This window comes from Nicotiana tabacum, chromosome 22 (assembly GCF_000715075.1).
Source record: "Nicotiana tabacum cultivar K326 chromosome 22, ASM71507v2, whole genome shotgun sequence".
Lineage (NCBI taxonomy): Eukaryota > Viridiplantae > Streptophyta > Magnoliopsida > Solanales > Solanaceae > Nicotiana > Nicotiana tabacum.
In genome coordinates, this window is record NC_134101.1 from 228752465 (window position 1) to 228777997 (window position 25533).

Sequence of the window (25533 nt, forward strand, 5' to 3'; positions counted from 1 at the left end):
AAGGAAAAAGAAAAACACTTATTGTTATGCAAGAATTGGAGTAAAAAGTTTTAAATTCTTAAAACAAATATGGATCATCAAGAAAAAGAAAATGGACACAAGCTATCAACGGTTTTATATAACATTTGTCTCCAAAATTGTAGTAACTTCGTTAAGTATGACGTAGTTGAGAGCCTTCATCCCTTTAACTTCCAATAACCATAGAATCCAGCAATAACATTCGACAAACAACCAGAGGTGGATCTAGAATTTGAAGTTTATTGGTTCCTGTAATGATCTCAAGTTAATATATAGCAATAACTGGGATCAGAGTCAAATATTTATAGATATTTTAGAATTTCGTAGTACATGAGTATATAGAGTCTGAGCAAAAGCTATTGGGTTCATGTGAACCCATAACTTTCATTCTACATCCGCCTACGTCGAACAACTACAACTACTGATATGGTCAAATGCTACTGAACTTTATAACTTTTTTCTTTCAAAATGAAATATGGAATTAAAGTACCTGATGTCATGTCGTAAGGTCGTTTGATAACATGAAGAAAGCTTCTGTTTGATCTTTTTCAATGCTGCTACAACATTAGTCATGTTCATCCTTTCAGTTGCAATATTAGCGGTGCAATTCATGGCTAACTCCATGATTGATGATACACATTGCAGCTTTTGACTTAAGTTTTCTTCATCTAGTGTTAGTAAGTCGGCATCTATGATTTTATTCAGCTCATCTGGAAGCGAATTATGCACGTAGCTTCTCAAATTCAAATCTCCCGCGAACATTTCATCATTAGGTTTCTTCTTTATAAAGGTTTCCAGCAACACGATACCATAACTATAAACATCAGACCTCTTGGATACAAGGCCTTCCAAACCATACTCTAAACAAGAAAAAATAAAACAATATGTCAGCAAATAAACTTATTATGTGTTAATCAATTACTTTGTTACAAAGCTAAATAACGAATTTGAAGGGGAGCCTTGGAACAACAGTAACATTGTTTCCATGTGACCTCTAGGTCATGGGTTCGAGTCGTGGAATCAGCCATTGATGCTTGCATCAGGGTAGGCTGTCTACATTACATCCCCTTTGGGGTGCGGCCCTTCCCCTGACCCTGCGTGAACGTGGATGCTTCGTGCATCTGGCTGACCGATAAAGTTGCATAAAGAATTTACCTGGAGCAATGTAACCAATTGTGGCAAAGGTTGTAGTGTGAGCAATAGATTCTTCCTTAGTCAAAAGTTTGGCAATGCCAAAGTCAGTTAGGTGTCCCACCATGTCATTGTCAAGTAACACGTTGCTAGGCTTCAGATCACAGTGAATAACCGGTACTGAGTAACCATGATGGAGATATTCCAGTGCAGAAGCAACATCAACCATGATATTCAATCTTTGCATTATATTCAAACAATAATCTCGCGAATATAGCAACTTGTCTAAGCTCTCATTTGGCATGTACTCAAGTATCAATGCTTTAAAATCCAAGTTACAACAACTGCTTATGATCTTGGTGAGATTTCTGTGACGAAGATTCCGCAAGATTTCACATTCTGTATCAAAAGTTTGAAATGTACCTTCCATCTGCACATTGAAAACTTTAATAGCAACTATCATCCCATCTGCCAATGTCCCTTTGTAAACAGAACCAAAACTTCCACTACCTATCAAGTTATTTCCATCAAAGCTCTGAGTTGCTCTTTGAAGTTCATAGTAAGAAATTCTTTGTGGTGCTATCTCAGGTGTCCACTCATCTTCAGTATTGATTGTTTTACCCCGACGTCTCATCAATATGAAAACTATTGATGAAACAACCCCTACTACAAAGATAACCAAAGAGGCAACTAAAATCCATATCAATCTTCTTTTCTTTGAATTAGAAGGACAAGGGGGGACATGCTTTTGAGGGTTACCACATAATCCTTTATTCGACATGAAAGATTGGAAAGGAAGATGGACAAAAGGCCCTCCACTCGGAATTTCCCCGTGTAACCTATTGAACGAGACATTAAAGGAGTCTAGTTGCTTAAGTTCCTCTAATGACTTTGGAATCACACCAGACATATTGTTATATGAAAGATCCAATGCTTCCAAATTTACGAGTTTTCCAAATGTCTCAGGAATTGATCCTTCAATTCTGTTATGAGCCAAATATAGTTGAGTCACTTTCAGTAGAGTTCCTAATGTATTTGGTATGTTGCCAGATAATTGATTCCATGAAAGATCCAGAAGTATTGCAGCCTTGAGATTTCCAAATTCTAGTGGTAGAGAGCCATTGAAGAAATTAGACGACAAGTTCAACTTCAAGATGTCTTTGAGATTCCATAGACTTGAAGGTATGCTAGAAGTGAAGTTATTAGAATCAAGATAAACCTCCCTTAGGGAAGTCAAATCCCCTAAACATGTAGGAATACTTCCCCACATTTGATTTTGTGAAAGTTTTAGAAAAAACAAGCTAGATAGCTCACACAAACCATTTGGAAAAGGACCACTTATTCTATTTACACCAAGTGAAAGTTGTTGAAGGTTTTTCAAAGAACTTATCGTCGTCGGGACAATGCCAGTAAAGTCATTATCTTCTAGCTCCAAAGAAGATAAATTTATCAAATTTCCAATTTCATTTGGAATATGACCCTTGAGATTACAACCTATCGCCGAAAACCATTGAAGAGAAAGATTGCCAATAGACTTTGGAAGCAATGCATTTAGGGGATTGAAAGATAACCTCAAATCTACTAAGTTTATCAAAGGAGTAATGAAGCTCAATGTTGAAGTTTCACCAATAAAGGAGTTGCTTTGTAAGTGGAGAACTTCAAGAAGTCTTAAGTTTACTAGAGATTTAGGAATGGAACCTGTAAGTTCATTTCCACCTAGTTCAAGAGCTGTAAGCTTAGACAAATTTGAGATGGAACTTGGTAAAATACCATTAATATTGTTTTCACCTAGAAATATTCCTTCAATATTAGGTAAACCATGGCCTATAGTTGAAGGAAGATTACCTGAAAAGTGGTTATCTGATAGTGAAATAGATTCAAGAGTAGAGATATTGAAGATACCAATAGGGATAGAACCACTAAAGTTATTCAAATACAATGAAAGGTCCACCAACTCTTGAAGGTTACCAAGTTCATCTGGAATTACACCTGCAAAAATTAGTAAAGGTGAATGAAAAGAAGTGTCATATTTTTTCCAGAGTCTCCGTGTAACCTATAGATCAAGGATTCGAGCCGTGGAAGCAGCCACTATTGCTAGCATTAGGGTATGTTGTCTACATCATGCCCTTTGGGGTGCGGCCCTTCCCCGTATCTTGCGTGATGCGGGATACTTTGTGCACCGAACTACCCTTTTTATATACATATTTTTCATATTAAAAAAGGTAGTCCGGTGCACTAAGCCCCCGCTATGCGCGAGGTGCAGGGAAGGGCCGAACCACAAAGGTCTATTGTATGCATCCTTACCCTGTATTTCTGCAAGAGTTGTTTCTACGGCTTGAATCCATGACCTCCTCGTCACATGGAAGCAACTTTACCAGCTACGCTAATGCTCCGCTTCATTTTTATCCAAAAAATTGAACTGTAAAATAACGCGGATTGGACATTTTTTCAATACCTGTCAAGTGATTATTTCCAAGATCAAGTGCAGTAAGCATAGTCAAATTTCCAATGTCTCTTGGTAAAGGTCCTTCAAGCATGTTACCACTCATATATAAAAATTCAAGTGATGAAATGTTGAATATGGTTAAAGGGATCGGGCCCTTTAATTTATTTTTTTCCATGACTAACAACTTCAAGTTATAAAGATGACCAATCTCAGATGGAATTGTGCCTGTCAAAAGAAATATCACATAAAAAAGCATTAATTTAACTAGAGCTCAACTCTATACAATAATGGTCATAGAGAATCAAACGAACCATATATAATATATTTGCAGTTGACAATAGATGAAGTAACATATATAATGCTAGTTTAAATTAAATAGTTTTTAATATATTTGAAATCAATTTGTTCGTGTTTTTTTCATCGTTTTCACATTATTTTCTTGGCTCGTGTCTTTAGCTTTCAAAGTCCAATTCTTGGTTGCATAACTCTACTCTTAAAATTGATTTCAAGAAATTCATTATGATCACCTCCTCCTTGTACTTGAGGCTCTCCGGCAGGGGAGGGGCTTGCTATCGTAACCTTTTCTCCCAGTTTATGTGAAAAAGTTAATAGAAGAAAATTATAAGTTCGAAGAAAAGAGAAAGGAACCCTTGGATGATGCATGCATCAGAGGTTTGTGGGAAAACTTAAATATCTTACTATCACTAGACTTGACATTATCTATTTTGTGAGGTTGGTAAGCCAGTATATGCATACTCCAAAGGGAGAAATTAAAAAATACTTAGATTTACAAGTGAACATTCAAAAATAGTCACAGTTTCAAAAGTAATCGAAATTTAGTCACTTTTCATGTAAAGATAAATCTGAACGAAAACACTGTTTAAAATCTGGAAAATACTCCAACATAATATATTGGAATTCCAGTATAATATACTGGAGTTTCAGCATAAGTATACTGGAACTCCAGTATAATATACCGGAGTTCCAGTATACCGGTTTAGCATAATATGATAGAAGTTCATACACAGGTGCTCCAATCTCTAGTATATTATGTTGGAACTTTCCGCGTATTGGAGTTCCAGCATAATATGCTGGAAGTTCATACACAGGTGCAACGATCTCCAGTATATTATGTTGGACCAGTCCCTATTGCAGCAAAATAGTGGCTATTTTTCAATGACTTTGCAACCGCTGATTATTTTTGAATGACTAGTACGAAAACTGGTTAGCCCGTGCTATTTTTACTACTCCAAATGACTCCTTAGCAATCCAGGTAATCCAACCCCTTTGACCTTTTTTCTTTTTTGTATACCCCCTCCATTCCAAGTCCAGATATTTGCTAGCATCAGTCTAATTAGCTTAAGTTTTTGAAGAAAAAGGTAAAGAAGGAAGGGTGGTTGAAGCATGGGTGATATTTGAGTTCGGTTCGAACCTTGAGGCTTCCAAGGAAGGTTGGTGTATCAAGATTTCACCTCAAGCTTAGAAGTGAAGATTTGGTGGCTAGAACCAATCACTAAGGCCTAAACAGATTGTGTGGAATTTGAATTGATAAAATTGATGTTATGTTTGTTTAGATTGAGGCTATGTTTTAGTACGAAGAAAAGTATTTTTTAATTTTTTCATATTTCATTGTCTTAAATGTTTTGCAAAATATTTTTCTTATGAATTTATTTTCCTCCAAATGAAGAAAAATAACTTTCCTACCGAGAAGAGAAATAATATTTTCTAAAACTGTCTTTCTATCTTACCCACCCCTAATCCACACCCTTGCTACTACCCAATTTCCACGAGACTCCTGACCCACCACCACCACTGTATCCTCCACCCACCCTCTAACCCCTGCCCTCAGTAACCTCCCAACCCGCCCCACCACCCACTCTTCCCTGGTCCCCTTCCCTTAGGAAGAGGTCGAGGTCGGGGTTGAGATTTGGGGTCAAGATTGGGGTCCGAAGTCGAGGTTGTGGTTGAGATCGAGATTAGAGTTGGAATCGAGGATTGGTGATCAAGATCAGGTTTCTAGATTGGGGTTGGCACGTGAGGCCAACCCAACTTGGACTAGGATTTTTTTAGCCCATTTAAAACTGGGCTTATAAGCCCGGACCAAGTCAGCCTGCTGGCCCTTGGGACTTGACCGAGGCTGGGCCTGGGCCGGCCCGTGGGCCAAAAATTAATTAAATTTAAATTAATTAATTATTTAATATTTAAAAAAAGTAAAAACTAAAAAAATTATTAACTATAATCCTCATTCCCCAACCCTAGATTGCTCATTTACCCTTCCATATCAACTAGAATTTAGATTTTTGACATGCATGGAATATGACGAAATTAGTTTTTCTTTTGCTTAATTAATAACGAAATCGAAAAGTTTTAGGTGACAAATAATAATCTTTTTTCAAAAGAAAATATTATTTTAAGTGGCCAATGATCAGTTTGGATTACTTTAATATATTATTAATATTTAAACTGCTCTTCAGTATAGAAAAAGAACAATTTTAAATACACAAAAAAATTGACCACTATCAAATTTAAGGAATTTTAAAAATTTTATGGACTATAATTATGAATCAGTAAATGATATTAATCCTATATTAAAAAACCTCAGCATATAAACTTATTGAAGCAATCCTGAGAAAAATAAAAGAAAAATTTTAAGAAAATACTCATGTAACTTTAAAAAAGAAGAGCTAGAGATATAGAGAATTTGCATTTCAATTATGAGATTCCTCGTCAAATATCAAGCTTTTTGTATGCTCTAAGTAAATATTAATTGTTTACATGATTAATCGACTATGTCACGAAAAATATTTAAGGATTTAACGAAATTCTTTTTTCTAAAAAAAAGGGTCGTCCTGCCCTAGCCCACGACCCTCTTAGGGCTGAGTTGGGGCTTGTGGGTCAGGTCAGGGTTCGAGGTCGAAGGTTGACGTCTAGCTAAGGGGTCAGGGTTCGAGGTCTGAGGTTTAGGGTCGGGGTAGGGATTCTGGTTCAAATTCGATCTCGACCCCGATGTTCGACCCTCCTTGAACCTCAAACCTAAATTTATCCTCCATCTTGACCCAGATCCTGATCCCAAATCTAATCCTGAACCCCGACTCCCGACCTCGAATTCCTACCCGAGCTGGGCCACAACCCCGACCCTATCCCTAAACTCGAACTCTCGGTCCTGATCTCGACCCTGACTCTTGCCCCCGATCTCGGCCCCCCACCCCAACCACAAATCCCTGCTGATCTAGTCCTCAACCTTGGCTCGGACCCCCATTACCTAGCTCATCCTCATATCTTTACCCATTTTATCTCTCACAGTATATGCTTAAGTATATATTTTCCAAAAAATATTTTCTATTAGGTCACCAAATACCAGAAAATAAGTATGAAAACCATTTATTTTTTAAGAAAATATTTTTTTGAGGAAAATATTTTCAATGGAAACTATTTTCATTCATACCAAACCAACCCTGAATTGGGCGCAGTGAATCGTAGGAGCGTTATTTCATGTCAAGTACAAGGTAAGTTGAAGCCTAACTTTCTTAAGGCATGAGATGGTTTAGTTTTTAACAGTTCAAAGGTTTAGTTTGTATTGAGAGGACCTTAGAACAAAAAAATAGAGAGGAGAATAGGTTTGTATTTTTAGCCATGATAGACACTAGGTTAAATTAAGTAGGAATAATTTAGTATATAAATTTTAGAAAAGGGTATATATCTTTGTGATGGAAAAAATTAAAATTGGCTTTTGACACCAAGGAAATGTTACTCCCTCCGTTTCAATTTATGTGAACTCATTTGACTGGGCATGAAGTTTAAGAAAAGAGAGAAGACTTTTGAACTTGTGGTGTAAAATGAAACACATATATTTTGTGTGGTTATAAATCATTGCATAAAGATAAATTGTTTCCAAATAGGGAAAGAGGTCATTCTTTTTGGCACGGACTAAAAAGAAAATAGGTTCACATAAATTGAAACGGAGGGAGTACTTTTTTCCAACTTCAGAAAAACTCCTTATGCTAAATTAAAGATTGTGTATTCGGGGGGACATGGACATTTTTCTACCACTACAGCTACTACTTAAAAATATGTATTTTTCTAAAAACTTGACAATAATTAATTTATAATGTTGGCTTAGAACTTTTTAAAAGCTTTTGCTAAAATATTCTTGGACAGTGTCATTTTCTTCTACTGCACGTTATCACGAATGTCTTCTTATTCTTTGTATGATAATAATAATAATAATAATAATAATAATAATAAGGCAAAATATATAAATGGCCCATTTAAGTTGTCCCCAATGATCAGTTGACACCTCTACTTACCATAAGCATATCTTCTGAACCTTTGTGAACATGGGTGCACTAGTAAAGAAAGGATGAGGAAAAAGTGTAAAGTGGGAATTGATCGTTGTTTTTTTGAGTAAATAATTAAGTATTGAACCAAGTGCACCATTCAACTTTTATGTAGCATAGGTGCCAATACAAAATATTGGATCAGTTCTATAAAGTACCTAATTTGACGGAAGGATCATGGGTTCACGTGCCCCATAATTGAGGCTATAGATCCGCCCTTGGTACACAGCCTTACCCTGCATTCTTGCAAGAGGCCGTTTCCACGGCGCGGTTTGAACCGGTGACCTCCTGGTCACATGACAACAACTTTATCAGTTACGTCAAGACTCTCCTTCTGTCAAATTCTGTAATACTATCACTAAAATTGAACTCCCAAGAAAAATAGTAAACACATACATACCTTCTAACGTATTATTTCCAAGAGTTAAATCTTGCAGCAGCTTTAAGTTACCTAGTTCTCTTGGAATTGTTCCATCTAAGTTATTTTCCATCAAAGATAGAACTTGAAGTAGTGAGCATTCAGAAATGGTTCTTGGTATCTGTCCTCTTAACTTATTAAAATTAAGTTCAAGCTTTCGCAATCTGGGAAGACGACGACACAAATCAGATGGAAGATTACCACTTAAACCAGATTTTTCAAGATCCAAATCTTCTAGTAATGAGATGTTGAATATAGATAGCACATTTGAGCCATTGAGTTTATTGAATCCAAAGCTCAACAATTTCAAACTCTGAAGATCAGTGGCTATTCCTCTAGGAATATTTCCTTCCAAATTGTTGTAACCTAGTTTCAAGAATTCAAGATTCTTGATTCTTGAGATAGAAGAAGGAATGAACCCACTGAAACTATTTATTTCAAGAGACAACATTCGAATATCACCCGAAAACGAAGGAATTTGACCAGTTAAGTAGTTGTCACTAAGATCAATGGCTCTCAATCTTGGTAAATGAGAGATTTCTGATGGTAATTCGCCATGGAAATAGTTGTGGCTTAGATCAAGTGAAACAAGAAAAGAGAGGTTTCCAAGTTGTGGAGGGATAGTACCATTAAACCCTAAACCTGAAATATTCAGTACAGTAACTCGTTGATGACGAGAACCACAAGTAATTCCAATCCATTTACAAACTGTGGTTGAAGAAGACCAATTTGTTGAAAGAATGTTATTAGGATCTGAAGTGATGCGCGCTTTTAGCGCCAGAAGAGAAGATTGATCCGTGCTTATATTCATCGCTAAGCACGTTGTTATAACGCGAAGAGATATTACTAAAAATGCTAATAGCGAATAGGTAGAGGCGGAGGTGGAGGAGGAGGATTTCTCCATTGAAAGGAAGTGTGTTTGTTGGTTGGATCTTTGCATCAATATACAGTCAGACTTTTATATAGCACCATTCATATATAGCACTCATTCACTATAGCATCATTGGTCTGTGCTTATATTTATGGCTAAGCATGTTGTTATAACGCGAAGAGATATTAATAGCTAATAGCGAAAAGGCGGAGGAGGAGGAGGAGGAGGAGCATCTCTTCGTTGAAAGGAAGTGTGTTTGTTGGTTGGATCTTTGCATCAATATAATCTATACGTATAGGAACTGATTAATATTTGTCCTCTATAACAAAACTTCACTATAGCAGCTAAAATATGTTGGAACAAACATGGCTATTGTAGAGAGGTTTGACTGTAATTTATATATATTGGAACTGATTAATGATAATTAAGAAGACAATGCTAAGAAGTTCTATTATTGAAACTAATTAAGAACATAATCTTAGCAATTATTAACTTCGTTATGCAAGCTTCATGCTATTAAACAAAAAGGTCGAAAATATGTTCAAGATCTAGTACTAAATGCTAGCACATGCAAAAGAATCTTCACCACCTTTTGCAACGATTTTATATTTAGGCTTATTGATTTTATTAAGACCAATACATATGAATATTAAGATATGTATTAAGATTGAGATATCTAAGTCCCAATACCGTATAGTAGGAGTGTACAAAGGAAACCAACAAATCGCATCAAACCGATAATCCGAGTCAAACCGAGAAAAAAAACCCGATTACGGTTTGGTTTGATTTGATTTGGTGTTAGAAAAAAAACCCGACCATAATTGATTTAATTTGGTTTTAATTAAAAAAAAAGTCAAACCGAAACCATTAGAACAAAATATGATAAGGCCAATTTTTTTGTTAGTTGAATAGGCTTAGCAGATTTTTTTTGTCGAACAGAGAGTAAGTAATAATACTTCTCTTGTTCCTTTTGAAGGACTTTATGTGTCCTTAGTAATAATAGTACCCCTGGTAATGCTGGGAAATTAATGGGAAAAAAAAAGTTCTCTTTTAATATATACATTACATGTATACAAGTTTTAAAAATTATTTTAAAATAATTATTGTAATGTAATTTATAAATATAATTTAAATTCTTTACTAGTTCTCTCTTTTAATGTATTCAAGCTTGGACTTAGAACTTTGAATGGTCATATATATTTTATAGCCCACAAAAGTTAGTAACTCAAATAAAGCTCAAAGCAAAATCAAATTAATACTAATGCTAACAAAAAATTCAATTCAAATACTAGAAACGACAATAGTAATGGATTTGTTTTTTTAGTTTTGCATTGATTTAGATAGTAAGAATGCATAACTCGCTTTTAATATTATTTATTCATGTAATTAATACGTAGTACTTATTAGTTGTACTTATTTTAACACAACTTAGTACTTTTAGATTATGTTTATTTTTGTTATGGCTTATTAATTAGCAATATTTATCTTATGTGATTTGTTGAGTATTTTAGTATAATCATGAATTATCTCATATTATTTTGTATTATTCTATTGGGTAACATCTTATATAGTTTTATCCTACTATGACCTAAGAAATATTAGAACACAAATTATAAATTTTATACTATGAAGATTTTATCGGGAAAAAATCCGAAAACCCCAAGAAAATAAAAAAAATCTAAGAAAAACCGTGATTGAAAAACCCGACTTTTGTTGGTTTGGTTTGGTTTATAAGTTTAAAAATCTGAGACAATTGGTTTGATTTGGTAATTGAAAAATTCGAACCAACCTGCCCCATGTACACCTTTACCGTATAGATATTAAGATGTGAATTAATTAGATCTGAATATGGAATGATTAATTGTTTAGTTTTTTTAATATTTGAATGTATATAACTTATTTTTATTTAAGTTTAATAAACATAAAGTCTAAATTTAATACTAATTTATCTAATTCCATATCAATAAAATATAGCCGGGGGTGATAATGGCTAACAGTGGTTGATTGTAGTGATGGCTACTACAACATAATCATTGGTCAACTATTCCATAGGAGGCATACCCATATAAATTAGGAACTTGTAACAATGTAATTCAGTATTAGCTACTAAGAATTAACAATTTAAATAATAAATACCTTAACTACATATCTCGAGTTCGAACCTTTAGTATAGACCCATTTTTATTAGGGCGCGATCCAGCATTGACATCCAGCTTTTATTAAATCTTTTAATTAAGTAATTTTTTTATAATTTAGGTTATCTATTTGTATTGAAAAAGCAATTGAGCAACACATTAGGAGTAGAGAGACGAAGGTTTTCATGTTGGAGAGGAACCTTCAACATCTATATCATCGTCACTCGATTTCTATCAATCTTTCTACTGTGAATCATAAGTTATTATTATTTTATTATTGTTATTACTTTAAATATGAGTAGTTAAACTCATTATCTAGAATTTTTATGGAGCCGTTAGTTGAATTCTTTGATTATTCTTTCAATTAATCGAGCCATTTTATTCCCGTTTGTTCAACTATGTGTTAATTGTTATTAAATTGAAGACCTCTCAATTAAACGCGTCATTATATCATATTTTACTTGGAACAAATTATAAGATTATGTCGGCACTTCCAGAAATTTTCTTTTCATTCTCTCATCTTTTCTTTTTTTAGATAATTCTTCGACATCCTTTTAAGCGAAATCTATCATTTCCAGCTGAAGTCTTTTAGTAACTTAAAAAATATTGGAAAAAAAATATTCAGTTCAACAATTCCAAAGTAGTATCAACTAAGAATTCCTTTTTTCATATCCTTCCATGCCGCCTCAACCATTTCCTGAAATTTATTCATTGCCTCTTTTATTGATACACACATAATCTCTCATGCAACACTTAATCCATGTTGTAATTTTGTTTACCCGTAAACCGGTATAGTTGAATTTATACGTAGTTTCTAGACAAGTAACCTAATTTAATCCTGAAATAATAAAATAATTGAAGAATTATACAATACTTAGGCTTAAAATGTAGATAAAACGGCAGAGATGACAATTTCAGGAACAAGATTTCCGGGCACAACAATGATGAGATCAAAAAACGAGAAAGTAAGATTGTATTAAGCTTTGTATAGAATGTAGTGTAAGTTAGCCAGAAGATTCATGTCCCTTATAATAATAACTAGGCTCACTCTTTATAGTTGTATCTAGGGAAGGAGGTCTTAGGATCGTGCTCTCCTTTAATGTCCATTATGAGGTTATAGATGAAGATGTAACGGTGAACATAAATGCCAAATTCTCTGTAACAGACTGTCTCTCTTAATGCTGCAGAATATTCTTTATTAAATGCTATCGGGCGCAGAACATTTAATATACCTTTATGAACGTTATCCCTTCCATGACAATCAGAATAGCTGCGTTCGATCTTCGGCAATTCCCGTCTTGGATTCCACGTGTCTTTTCTTTAGATGATCACGTGTCATATCATATTTTACCCTATACAGATAGTCCCCTTACTTTCCGATGACATAATTTTGTGTTACCGGAAAGTTGGTAGAAATACTCTTTTGGCGGGAATTACTATAACTCCCTCTGAAGGCTTCTGATGATTGATTAGATGCACATCTCTCCGCATTTAACGCCCCAAACACACGTCATCCACGATTCAGCACAACTTTTGCCGATTATCGAGGTAATCATGGCAATGAATCTAGCCACCAAAATTTTACCTATACGCATCATTATTTTCCTTTGCACTTCATAATTTCTCGAGCTTCTGATTTGCATCTTTGTTCTCCATCTTTTCTCTAATTCTCTTCAAACAAAAACCTTTTCCTTTTTCTTATCAATGGTGTCTTCTTCCAAGTGTGCTGGTTCTTCAAAGAACAAGAACAAAGTCGAGGACTCTGCTCCTCCAACGGTGGTTCCATCATCCCAAGAAGACTCAGTACCAGAAAGGACTTAACAGATAAATCCCTGACTGTTAACCCTCGTACATGGGTTGTTAGTAAGTACCCTTCTTCCATTCATCATTTCAGTATTCCTGCTATGAAGGAAGACTACCGCTGCCATGAGTTGGATAACATTGCTCCTGATCTATCGGAGTGAATGACCCTTCCCAAGGAAGGTTTTACATACTTTTACACGTATCCTTTTACTTTGGGTGCATTTTCTTTGAGTGGAAAGCTTAATTCCACGATTGCGGAATTTTGCCTTCGCTACCAAGTGTGTTTGGCACAGGTAAGTCCTTCAGTGTGGAGGACAATCGCCTGCCTTCGGCGCTTGTACCAGGAGACTAGAGAAAATCTAATATTAGCTTGTATAATGAATTTCTACTCCCCCAAGAATTTCTGTGGAGGTATGATAAACCTCTGCAAACGTGGTCACCATGCTCTGTTGACTAGCATGGATGAAGATAACGATTGTGGGTGGACGGAACAGTTCGTTGCAGTTGCCACCAATAATATTATTCCAACAATGACTTCATCCTTTCCGGCCGCTTGGAACTGCACTCGTCAGATCTTTATTTAATATATTTTCTTTCACTAAATATTCTTTTATGGTCATATTGACTCTTCACCCCTCGCATGTTTCAGTAACTAGATGGATCCCACCGGTGGTGGAAGTCTTGGACCAGTGAGTTCAGAAGATTTTGGACATTACGACGCCCGAAACTCGTTTGTGGAAAGAATTGACCCTTAAATACGGGTGGAATGCCAAAAATCAAGGTAATTTTAACTTACCTTGCTTCCATTTTTTATGTTAAGAACTTGGTTGAACCCTTCTAGCTTGTTCATGAAATTAGGTCTACCTACGAGCTCTATTTCTGTCCCCAAGGAGGACGTCTTGGCTGATCCTGCTGATGCAGCAAGGCTGCTTCAGGAGGCACTTACTTGAACAGGTATCTCCAGGCCCGTTTCGGGCGCAAACACTTCTTTATGGAGTCCCCGGCCAAAGGATAAACAACCAAAGAGAAGACGCTCCTCCGTGGACAGGGAAAAGAATAAGAGGGCAAAGACTGATGCCCCCGAGTCATCTCCGAAAGAGATGGTGAATGGTCCTCCTTCTGGGATGGTCATAGACACTATGATGATTTATGATGATGAAGAAGCTAGTGATGAGGGAGCTTCTCTACGTATAAGGCGACGATCCTCATCATCTCAACAGGATACTCGACCTATTGAGACACTCACACCAACCGAGGACGATGTCTAGGCACTTTGGGGAGAGTTTGATTTGGTAGATAATGCCAACTCCCATTTTTGGGCCCCAATTGTTATGTCCGGTACTGCAAGGCTGAGTACCGGATCCTTGCCGTCTTTGGTTGGAGAGCATCCATCCACCAGCACTGCATTTGACGCAACTGCTTCTCACCCTTCGACTCCATCAGCTTCATCTACATCTTCACCAACATTAACAACTACTACATCACTTCAACTTTCATCCATTCTTTCACTAGCAACTTCTACATCATCTCCGCCGACCATACCTTACCACGGAAAGGGTGTTCCTCTTCCCCAGTCCCTAGTTCATGGGAATTTGGGGCAAAATTATGTTGCCCTTTCTGAAGATCCACAGAGGAAGAGGAATATTACCCTTCTGGTCTCTACCGGGTGCAACCTGCTTTCCCGGCTGGTGGAACTTGCGTACTATCTGAAGCCTTTGGCTTCAGAGAAGGATTGGGAAAAGATTCAAGCACTCTCGGGAAAGTGTTTGTTGAACAATGCCATGCATAGTGCCGCAGCGGTGCGTTCCTTTCTTCCTTTGTTACTTCTTCAACTTTTGTATGAATGTATTCTAAGTTTTACTTCTCTTGTTTTGTAGGACAACTCTCTTGCATCCAAGGGCCTTCAGAGGTTGATTCGTGAGAAGGAGGAACTTACTTATGAGCGGAATCAACTTTTGGTGGAACGGGACCAGTCTGTTCTCCGCCTCTTGAAACTGGAAACCAAAGCTACTGAAGTCGTTGTTTTGTAGGCTCATTTGCAGCAAAGTCAGCAAGAGGTGGTAACCCTTAGCCAAGAAATTGGCCCTCTAAGGGTTAGATTTGATGAAGCCAAGGCCAAGCTGAAGTCCAAGACATTGTTCTTGCTTCAACCGAGCGCGAGGCTTCTACTACCGAAAAAATGACTGACTTAGAAGCAACATTGAACTCCAAAATTGAAGAGCTTGCTGCTGTGGGGGTGAAACATGCCCAGTTGGAAGAGAAGTACATGAAAACTATTGAGCATAACAGGCTTTTTAGTTTAAGTGTCTGTGACCTTGATGTTAGCCTCAGATTTGTTAGGTCCGCCCGGGAAAGCCTTTCTGCCGAGGTTACCCAACTCAAAGAAGAACTTAAGCGCCGAGCGGCTTCCTTCGTTGTTGAAAAAACTTACGACAACAAGAGGAGAAAACCTTGGAAGAGTCTAAAGTAGGGTTCATTGACTTTGATGCTGAAATTGCTAAGGCCTGAGAGCTTGAGTTAGCTGCTAAAAATGAACTCCCCGAGCAGTCTGATGCTCCTGGTTCTTCTAGTTCTGTTCCGAGTTTTCGGAAACTAAAGAGGTATCGGAGGGCGAACAATGTTGAGGACCAAACTGGGGAAAATATCGAGTCATCGGTGGACCCACCTACTTCTCCCGGGATGCAGACACTTCTCTTCCTCATGGTTTTGGAGATACTGCAGTTTAGCTTTTCTTTTCTTTTTCCCATTTTGTACTTTTACCATTTTGGCATGTTCTTATAAATAAAGACATATTTTTGCTCAAGTATTGTTTGAGTCTTACTTTCATTTGAATAAACATTTGCATTTGCTTAAGAATTCTGCGCACGTTTTTCTGTTCGCGCGTTACTATGTGTAATCTCGGATGCATTTTCCTCGAAGCACTTTGGTTCTGAGCATTTTCCCTTTTACGTGAGGGTTTCTATAAGTATTTGTGCAAGTTTACTTTTTGCGTCCTTTCGTGTATGTCTTTGGGTGCATTTTTCCTCGAAGGCATTTTGATCCGGACATAAATTTTTCCAAAACCAACCCTTTAACGTGAGGGTTTCCATAAGAGAGGGCCCTCTTATGTTTAAAGTGCTCTTGAAGATGACGTATCTTGTTCATTACGAGACTAACATTTGAAATGCTTGTTTAACTTTCAAATGACAAAGTTAGTTCATTGTTCAGACAAGAAACAAGATAAAAATAAAAGGATTTCATTTCATATAATTCCTTCTATTTTCAAAGTACACAAGCATTTATTATGCTAAAAAGAAATTGACATTACTTGTAGCTATCTTGTACAACTTATTGCTACAGGGCTAGCTGTGCAATCCCAGGCCCCTATGATGTATTTTGTTTCCGGATTTTCATTTTTCGGTTGATGTGGTAGTCAATGTTGTTGTATCCTCATACCATCCCCCCAGTGTTCGAATGCGAAGAATGCAAATTGGAACACTGGAAGTCTTGTGCCTTTAAAGAGTCCATCAATGAATTACTATATAATCCTTATCTCGGCAACACACCTTACTTTCCCTTAGGAATCCATGCTATCGAGCAAAAGACTATCTAATAATCCTCTTGTGGTTTGTGCTCATGAACGATCGGGTAACCTTTGTTCGGTAGCAAACTTAACGTCCCAATGAGAATTTTCTATCGAGCCAAAGATTATCTAACAGTCCTCGAGTGGAAGCTTGTTTGTTTGCCTTACTATCAAAGGTCTTATTGTTGCTGCCTTCGTAGTATGCTTTCTATCGCTGCCTCATGAAAATCCTTGCCAAAAAAATCCAATTGGGACAAAAACTGAATGAAGGGAAAAAGAGTGCAGAACATACTTTCCACTTAGATAATGTTCATTAGCAATAATATTTTTTGAGGTGTACCACGTTCTAGTTGCTAGGCAACTTATCTCCATTATGGTTCTCCAACTCGTATGAACCTTTCCTAGTAATAGCCAAAATCCGCTAGGGACCTTCTCACATTGGACCCAGCTTCCCCGCATTGAGCTCCCGGGCATTTTGAGTTACTTTCCTCATAACCAAATCTCCTACTTTAAAATAACGGAGGTTGGCTCTTCGATTATAATATCGCTCCATTCTCTGCTTTTGAGCTTCCATTCTTACACGCGACATGTCCCTGCGTTCCTCGAGTAGTTCGAAGTTGATTAACATTGCTTCGTTATTCGATTCTTCATCTACCCGGAAATATCTCAAAGTGGGTTCACCCACTTCCATCGGGATTAAAGCTTCAGTACCGTACACAAGGGAAAAAGGAGTTTCTCCCATGCTTGACTTGGTCGTTGTTCTGTAGGCCCATAGAACTCCAGGCAATTCTAGGGTCATTTGCCTTTTTCCACTTCCAACCTTTTTATTGAGGTTTTAAATAATCACTTTGTTCATTGACTCCGCTTGGTCGTTCGTGCTCGGATGATAAGGAGAATATGTGATCCTCTTTATCTTCAAATCATCGAGGAACTTTGTAACTTTTGCACCAATAAACTGTGGTCCATTGTCGCATGATATCGCTTTTGGTATTCCGATTCTGCAAATTATATTTTCCCATAGGAATCGACCACTTCGTGTTCTCTGATCTTTTGATAAGGACATGCTTCCACCCATTTAGAAAAATAGTCAGTCAGAATTACAAGAAACCTTACCTTTCCGGGAGCCGGTGGCAGCAGTCTGACAATTTCCACCCCTCATTTCATGAACGGCCATGGGGACAGAACCGAATGTAAGGGTTCTGTCAGTTGATGTACTAGTGGTGCGTAGCGTTGGCACTTATCATATTTTCATACGAAGTCTTTAGCATCTTTTTCCATGCTAGGACAGTAATATCCTTCTCGTACCAACTTCAACACCAAAGAATCAGCGCTCGAGTGGTTGTCGCATATCCCTTCATGGACTTCTCTCATGACATAATTAGCTTCTGTCGCTCCTAAGCACCAGGCCAGTGGGCCTTGTAAGGATTTTCTATACAATTGGCCTCTCTTGAAGCTATAAGCTTTGGCGCGTAATGCCCGTGATGCTTTGGGGTCTTCGAGCAACTTCCCGTGCTCGAGATAGTCAATTATTTCATTTTTCCAGTTCGAGACCAAACTAGTCAAATTCACCTCATAGTAACCATCTGTATCCAGGACTGAGTCATCAATTGTACTACCATCCCGAACTCCGATCCCTTTATTTCCGTCGATGATCCCAAGTTTTCCAATGCATCTGCTTCCGTGTTATCCTCCCTCTTGATATGAGTAATTAACCACTATCGAAATCACGCCAACAGGGCCTGGACCTTTACTACATAGTATTGTATACGTTCTTCTTTAGTGTCAAAGATCCTGTAGACCTGATTTACCACTAGCTGCGAGTCATATTTGATTTTGATGACCTCAGAGTCAAGTCCCTGGGCCAATTCGATCCCTGCAATCAAAGTTTCGTACTCTGCTTCTTTGTTAGTTAAAGGGATCGTTCTGATGGCTTGCCTTAAGGTATACCCCGAAGGCGTGATTAAGACTATTTTGAGTCCGAGCCCTTTTATGTTTGAAGCTTCATCCGTAAATAAGGTACACATCCCTGATGTCGATTCCGACACCATTACTGCCTCCTTGGTTGCTAGAAGCAGTAGTCTCGGACTAAAATCGGCCACAAAGTCAGCTAAGATTTGTGACTTAATTGTAGTCCTTGATTTATATTCTATGTCGAACTCACTTATTTCAGCGGCCCATTTGTCCAATCTACCCGAGATCTCGGGTTTATGGAGGATGTTGCGCAAAGGGAAAGTAGTCACCACAACTATCGGGTAGAATAGGAAGTAGGGCCAGTTTTTCCAAATGTGGGTAGCGAGTTTCTGCCCCCGTTATAATTTTATTAACGTCATAAATGGGAGATTTCTTACCTTCATCCTCCCGGACTAAAACCGCACTTACCGCAACTTCTGAAACCGCGAGATAAAATAGCAATGTTTCACCTTCTTTTGGTTTTAAAAGAAACGGAGGGCTTGATAGGTGCCTCTTCAACCCTCAAGGCTTGTTGGCACTCTGGTGTCATTTGAAATTATTTTTCTTTTTGAGCAGTGCGAAGAAGCGATGACATTTTTTCAATGACGAGGAAATGAACCTGCTCAAAGCTGATAATCTCCATGTGAGCCTTTGGACTTCTACTACGTTCGACAATTGATCCGGGATATCCTTTATGGCCTTGATTTGTCGGGGTTTACCTCAATTCCCCTTTGTGAGACCAGAAATCCTAGAAACTTACCGGAGCTGAACCCGAACGCATATTTCTTAGTATTAAGTTTCATGTTATGTTTCCACAGGATGTCGAATGTTTCTTGAAAATGCTTAAAGTGGTCACCTGCATGCAAATACTTAATGAGCATATCGTCTATATAAACTTCAATAGTTTTTCCTATTTTCTTTTCGAACATCTTATTCAGGAGTCGTTGATAAGTGGCTTTGGCGTTTTTCAGCCTGAAGGGCATCACATTGTAACAATATGTAACCAAATTCGTTATAAACGAAGTTTTTTCCTGATCTTCCGGGTTCATCTTGATTTGGTTATACCCAAAATAAGCATCAAGGAAACTCATTAACTCGTGCCCGGCCATGACATCAATTATTTGATCGATATTTGGCAGTGGGAATAAGTCTTTCGGGCACACCTTGTTAAGGTCTTTATAGTCTATACACATGCGAAATTTATTATTCTTCTTAGGAACTACTACTATATTATCTAGCCAATCTAGATATCTTACCTCTCGGATCGAACCGATATTAAGCAAGCGGGTTACCTCTTCTTTGACGAATTTGTTTTTGGCCTCGGAAATAGGGCATTTCTTTTGTCTTACTGGAGGTATGTTGGGATCCAAGCTCAACTTGTGTACAGCTACCTCCATCGAGATACCTGTCATATCCTTGTGCGACAATGCAAAACAATCGGTATTAAATTTAAGGAATCCAATAAAATCAGACCTTAGCCCCGGGTGCAATCCTGTTCCCAATGGAATTTTCTTTCTAGGAATTCTTCAAACAATGCAACTCGCTCAAGTTCTTCTGCCGTGGACTTCGTTGCGTCTATCTCTGCTGGAGCTTGGAAATATCTCGGCACCTGATAATGTTCCGGCAACACTATTACCGGGCTAACTTCTTCTAGCTCGGGAGTATATGTCGGTTCCTGTAATTGATACGCTGCATATTTTTACCTTTGCTACTGGAAACCAAAATTGTATTCATCTCCCTTGCTTCCGGTTGATCGCCCCTTATCTCTTGATTCCTTCGGGCATTGGAAACTTCAGAAATTGGTGATATGTTGAGGGTACAGCTTTTATCTCGTGTAACCATGGCCTTCCCAGGATGATATTGTATCCCATGTCACCATCTACTACTTCGAAGAGAGTTTTTTTCATTACTCTTTCGGCGTTTGTGAGCAGCAAAATCTCTCCCCAGGTCTTCATGCTCGCAAGGTTGAATCCAACGAGGAGCTTTGTGGTCGGAATAATGCTTCCGGTGAGTTTATCTTGCTCCAATACTCTCCATTGTATGATATTAGCCGAACTTCTTGGATCCACTAGAACACGTTTAATCTTAAAGTCTAACACATTTAAAGAAATTACCAGTGCAACGTTGTGTGGTAGCAGCAATCCATCTGCGTCCTCCACCGTGAAAGTGATATCATCTTCCCGAAGCTTTTTACTATGAGTTATTGATACTTTTGTCTTCTTTGTTGCCGAAAATGTGACCCCGTTAATCTCATTTCCTCCGAAGTTCATATTGATCGTTTGGCGTGGGGGTTCTTCTCCTACTTTAGAGGGTTCCCCGTTGTCTCTGTTACGACCATAATTATTCTTAGCTCGACCTCTCAAGAATTCTCTGAGATGACCATTCTTTAATAGTATTGCCACTTCTTTCCAGAGGTATCGGCAGTCCCTTTTTCGGTGGCCGTTTGTTCCATGGTATTCACACCATAAGTTGGGATCTCTCTGGCTGGAATCAGATCTCATAGGTCTCAGGAATTGTACTTCTTTGATATTTCTCATGGCTGACACCAACTCCACTATACTGCAATGAATTTATATTCTGATAACTTGGGGTAAGAAAGATCCTGAAACCCCGACGTTTCTTTATCCTGAAGTGATTTATTGTCTTAACCACGATCGGTCCCTCTGTCAATGGTGAACTTGTTTGTTGTATGGAAGTTTCTTCCACAGCCTTCGGTCCGCTCGTAAGGCAAAAATTGGCCCCTCGAAGTCCGTCTATCTGTGTCGTAGATTTTTCTGTGTTCTTTTATCGTCCTTTGGCCGACAATGTAGAACCAACCTGGTCATCTTCCATCCTTATCTTTGACTCGTACTGGTTGTGGAAATCTGCCCAAGTTGTTGCTTGAAACCCAAGCAGACTTTCTTTCAACTTCCAGGAAGCATTTGAGCTTCTCGGATTCAGTCCTTTAGTGAATGTTTCAGCTGCCCGTTCATTCGGGACAGCCGAGAGGAACATTCTTTCTTTCTGGAATTGGGTAACGAACTCTCGTAATCATTCGGATTCTCCCTGTGTGATCCTGAATATATCGGCTTTCCCGGCTTGTACTTTTCTGGCCCCGGCATGAGCTTTGATAAAGAATCTGCGAGCATCTCAAAGGAACCTATGGAATGCTCGGGTACTAATGAATACCACATTAGAGCTCCAGTCGTGAGAGTTTCTCCAAATTTCTTTAGCAACACAGATTCAATTTCGTGAGGAGATAAATCATTTCCTTTTACCGTCGTGTGTAGGTGGTAATATGCTCATGTGGGTCTGAAGTCCAGTCATACTTTGACACATCAGGCATATTTAACCGCTTTTAGTTTTGGTGCCGCCCTCGGCTTGTACGTCAATTGAGTATACTTTTTCGAGTCTTGGCCTTTCAATACTAGTGGCGCGCCCAGGATTTGTTCCATGCGAGCGTTTACTTTCCTCATAAACCGTAAAAGTTTATTCTTGAATGGGTCGTTCTCGTTATTAAGATCGGATCCGCTCCCCCAAGAGCCGTCGAAGCCAACTTCACCCCTGGGAGTGTTGTTATCGACTCTCTGCATTGTTTGGTTTGCGGGAACACCGGGAGGAATTGGATCTCGTATGTTTGCATTATTCGAAGCCCCCGATAGCTCCTACTTTAACTTTGTCATAACTTTATCCTGCCGCGTGAGATGGCCTAAAATGATCGTATGTTGCTCTTACAGGACCCTCACCGCATCAATGACATACTCTTGATCAGCATCATCGAGAGTCGTCTCCCGAACCTATTGAGGGTACTGCTTGTCATGCACCAGCGTGGAGCCATTCCCCTTATTACGGGTGTCATTAGTTGAATCCTCGAAATAAGGTTGATCCCCTAGAATTTCAGGGTTATGAATGTTGTTAACAGTATTATCTGCCATTTTTGTGATATTTTCTAAGAAAAATAATCAAATCACGTTAGTGAAAAAGGCAAGGATTAATTTAACTGCACGGTTGTCTAGTCCCTATGGTTGGCGCCAAACTATTTAACCGTAAAGCAGTACAGTTGAATTTATACGTAGTTTCTAGACAAGTAAACTAATTTGATCGTGAAATAATAAAATAATTGAAGAATTATACAATACTTAGCCTTAAAATGTAGATGAAACAGCAGAGATGACAGTTCCGGGAACAAGATTTCCGGGCACGACAATGATGAGATCAAAAAGAGAGAAAGTAATATTGTATTAAGTGTTGTATAGAATGTAGTGTAAGTTAGCCAGAAAATTCGTGTCCCTTATAATAATAACTGGGCACACTGTTTATAGTTGTGTCTAGGGAAAGATGTCCTAGGATCGTGCCCTTCTTTAATGTCCATTATGAGGGTCATAGATGAAGATGTAATGATGAACATAAATTCCAAATTATATGTAATGGATCGTCGCTCTTAATGCTGCAGAATATTTTTTATTAAATGTTACCGGACGCAGAGCATTTAATATACCTTTATGAATGTTATCCCTTCCGGTGACAAGCGGAATAGCTACGTTCGGTCTTCAGCCATCCCCGTCTTGGGTTCCACGTGTCTTTCCTTTAAATGATCACGTGTCATATCATATTTTACCCTATACAAATTTTTCCCCTACTTGCTCAACCTGAAAATTCAGATAGATTAAGGGTTAGCTTTTATATTGCCTCAATTATTGTTGCAACACTTTGTTCAAATCTCATTTAATAATATAAATTCGTGATATACAACTCATATCTAATGTGTTGCCAATGTCATCAATAACTCGACATATTATCACGCTAGCTTTAGGAATTTTAGGATTCTTTGACAATCACTCAAAATTCTGCTCCATAGCAGACTTTATGCCCAAATAGGATGTTGTCGCGAGGAAGTAATGAGTGATAGTTGCTAGTGCATAACTTACGTATTCAAAAATAGGTTACATGTATCCTTCAATAATTCATTTTGTCTCTACATTATAAATTCATTACTGCTTGTGTTATCTGTGAACACCAAACATATGAATTCAAGTGTTAGAAAAATTCAATTGGACTGTTTCAAGTTTATGATCACTTAAAGTTATAGGCAAAGTAAAACAAAGTAAGAAATGAATTAAGGATGGTTAGGTCGCTCATACATACTCTTTCTTTTGCATGGTGGACAACAAGAGATCTTCCATCACCAAAATATTCCTTCTCATAATCTTCTTAAATTTTAGAAGAGCTTTACAACTGACTTTCTTGTAATCGTGGAGCTAATCTAGCTAAAATTGCCGAACTTGGATGTCTTAGCCGACGATGCCAAAAGTTTGGAGAGAATCAAACACTGGAAAGAGAAGAGTGAGATGAATCAACTAGACCACCGAAAGGCTAAGAGAGAGTATACAGAGGTCCAGAGCTATTTCATCGATGAAGGAGCCTCTTCGTCGGGAATTTCTTAATAGACAAACCAAAAGGATCAAATTCAATAGAACAACTATTATTTGAGACAAATTTACGAACACTTAGTAAATTAGCAAAAAGGTGAGGAGCAATTAGAATATCCTTAAGAGAAAAGACGGAATGAGGAGTAAAAAGTGTATCATGCCCTGTATAGGAGATAGGAAGTCGAGTACCATTACCCACAGTTACATGATCGGAGCCATTATATGGATGAATGGATGATAAAATGGATACATTTAGGTCTTGTGAGAAGAAACTCCATTATCCACAAATCAAGAGGCATCACCTGGCGGAGCATGAGACGAGAAAGAAGAACTAGACTGAACATCTGAAACAAAAGCTTTAGAAACCAATAATGAGCAATCACGAGCAGTATGGTAGGGCTAATAGCAAAGTTGACAAGAAATAATTCCATGAATGGTTGGAGAGGAAAATAACGAAGCTTGACTGCAAAAGGGCGGAGGACCTAATATCGAGGGAAGTCAGAGGCGAGCAGAAAATTGTTGAGGGGCAACGTTAAAGGATTTTGAGAATCCTTGATCATGTAAGGCCTCTACCCTGCCCACCATTAAAATCTCGGCCATCGTTATTTTGTGATAATAGGTAAATTGGACTATAATTATGCCCTAAAAAATCACTTTCTTGTATAGTTTTTTATGGTAAAAAGTGATAACAAAATGCTCTGATTAGTGCTTTTCATGTTTTGCCGGCTATATACAATAAAAGAAGTCTATGGAGTACTTTTGAGATCAATTATGGAGAAAAAGAGGTCAATCTTATAATATCCGCTAAGTGCACCACGCGAAGGCAGCAAAACCAGAACTGGAGATGGACTACCGCGGTCCCGGCGTAACCGTGGTCGGACCGAGGCAGAACACTGTTGCAGATTCTGAAGGCCACTCTGGCCGTTGTCCTGGCGTAACCGCGGTACCGCGGCAGGACGCGTAAATTTCAGGGACTGAAGTGCAAAACACAGGATTTTTAGCCCAAAACCCTATATTAAACAAGAGAACTTGCCCAAGGGAGGGGGGGAATGTTTGAGAGAGTACTTTGGCAAGAAGAACAAGTGTGAGAGATCACCCAAAACATCTTGGTTTCTTCTTCTCTTTATTTTTCTTGCAATTTTAATCATGAATATTTTCATAGTTTATTTACCCATTGTCATGAGTAGCTAAATCCTTTGTCTAGGGTTTTGATGGAACCTATTGAAGGATGAACTTCTTGATTATGTTAATATAGTTTGCCAGTTTAATCTCTATTTGTTCAACTACGTGTTTGTTATAGTTAATTGACAGGATCCTCAATTAGATGTGCTTATTTAGTGTGCATAACTCGGGAGAGAGTGCATATTTAGGAAATTGTTGAACAACATCACTCCCAAAGTATAAGAGGGATCGATAACTGTGGGTTTAAAGGCGTGATTAGGGATAACGAAGTC

The 25533-nt window shown here is 38.0% G+C and overlaps 1 protein-coding gene across 1 annotated transcript; it reads right to left on the reverse strand.

Moving 5' to 3' along the window:
* Window positions 1–353: 353 nt before the first annotated feature.
* LOC107761530 (uncharacterized) lies at window positions 354–9319 on the reverse strand. Its single transcript, XM_016579788.2, has 4 exons — window positions 8333–9319; window positions 3605–3820; window positions 1174–3138; window positions 354–878 (listed from the first exon to the last, which is right to left on the reverse strand). The coding sequence occupies exons 1-4, from the start codon at window positions 9288–9290 to the stop codon at window positions 466–468; spliced, it is 3552 nt and encodes a 1183-aa protein (XP_016435274.2). The 5' UTR covers window positions 9291–9319; the 3' UTR covers window positions 354–465.
* Window positions 9320–25533: the final 16214 nt, after the last annotated feature.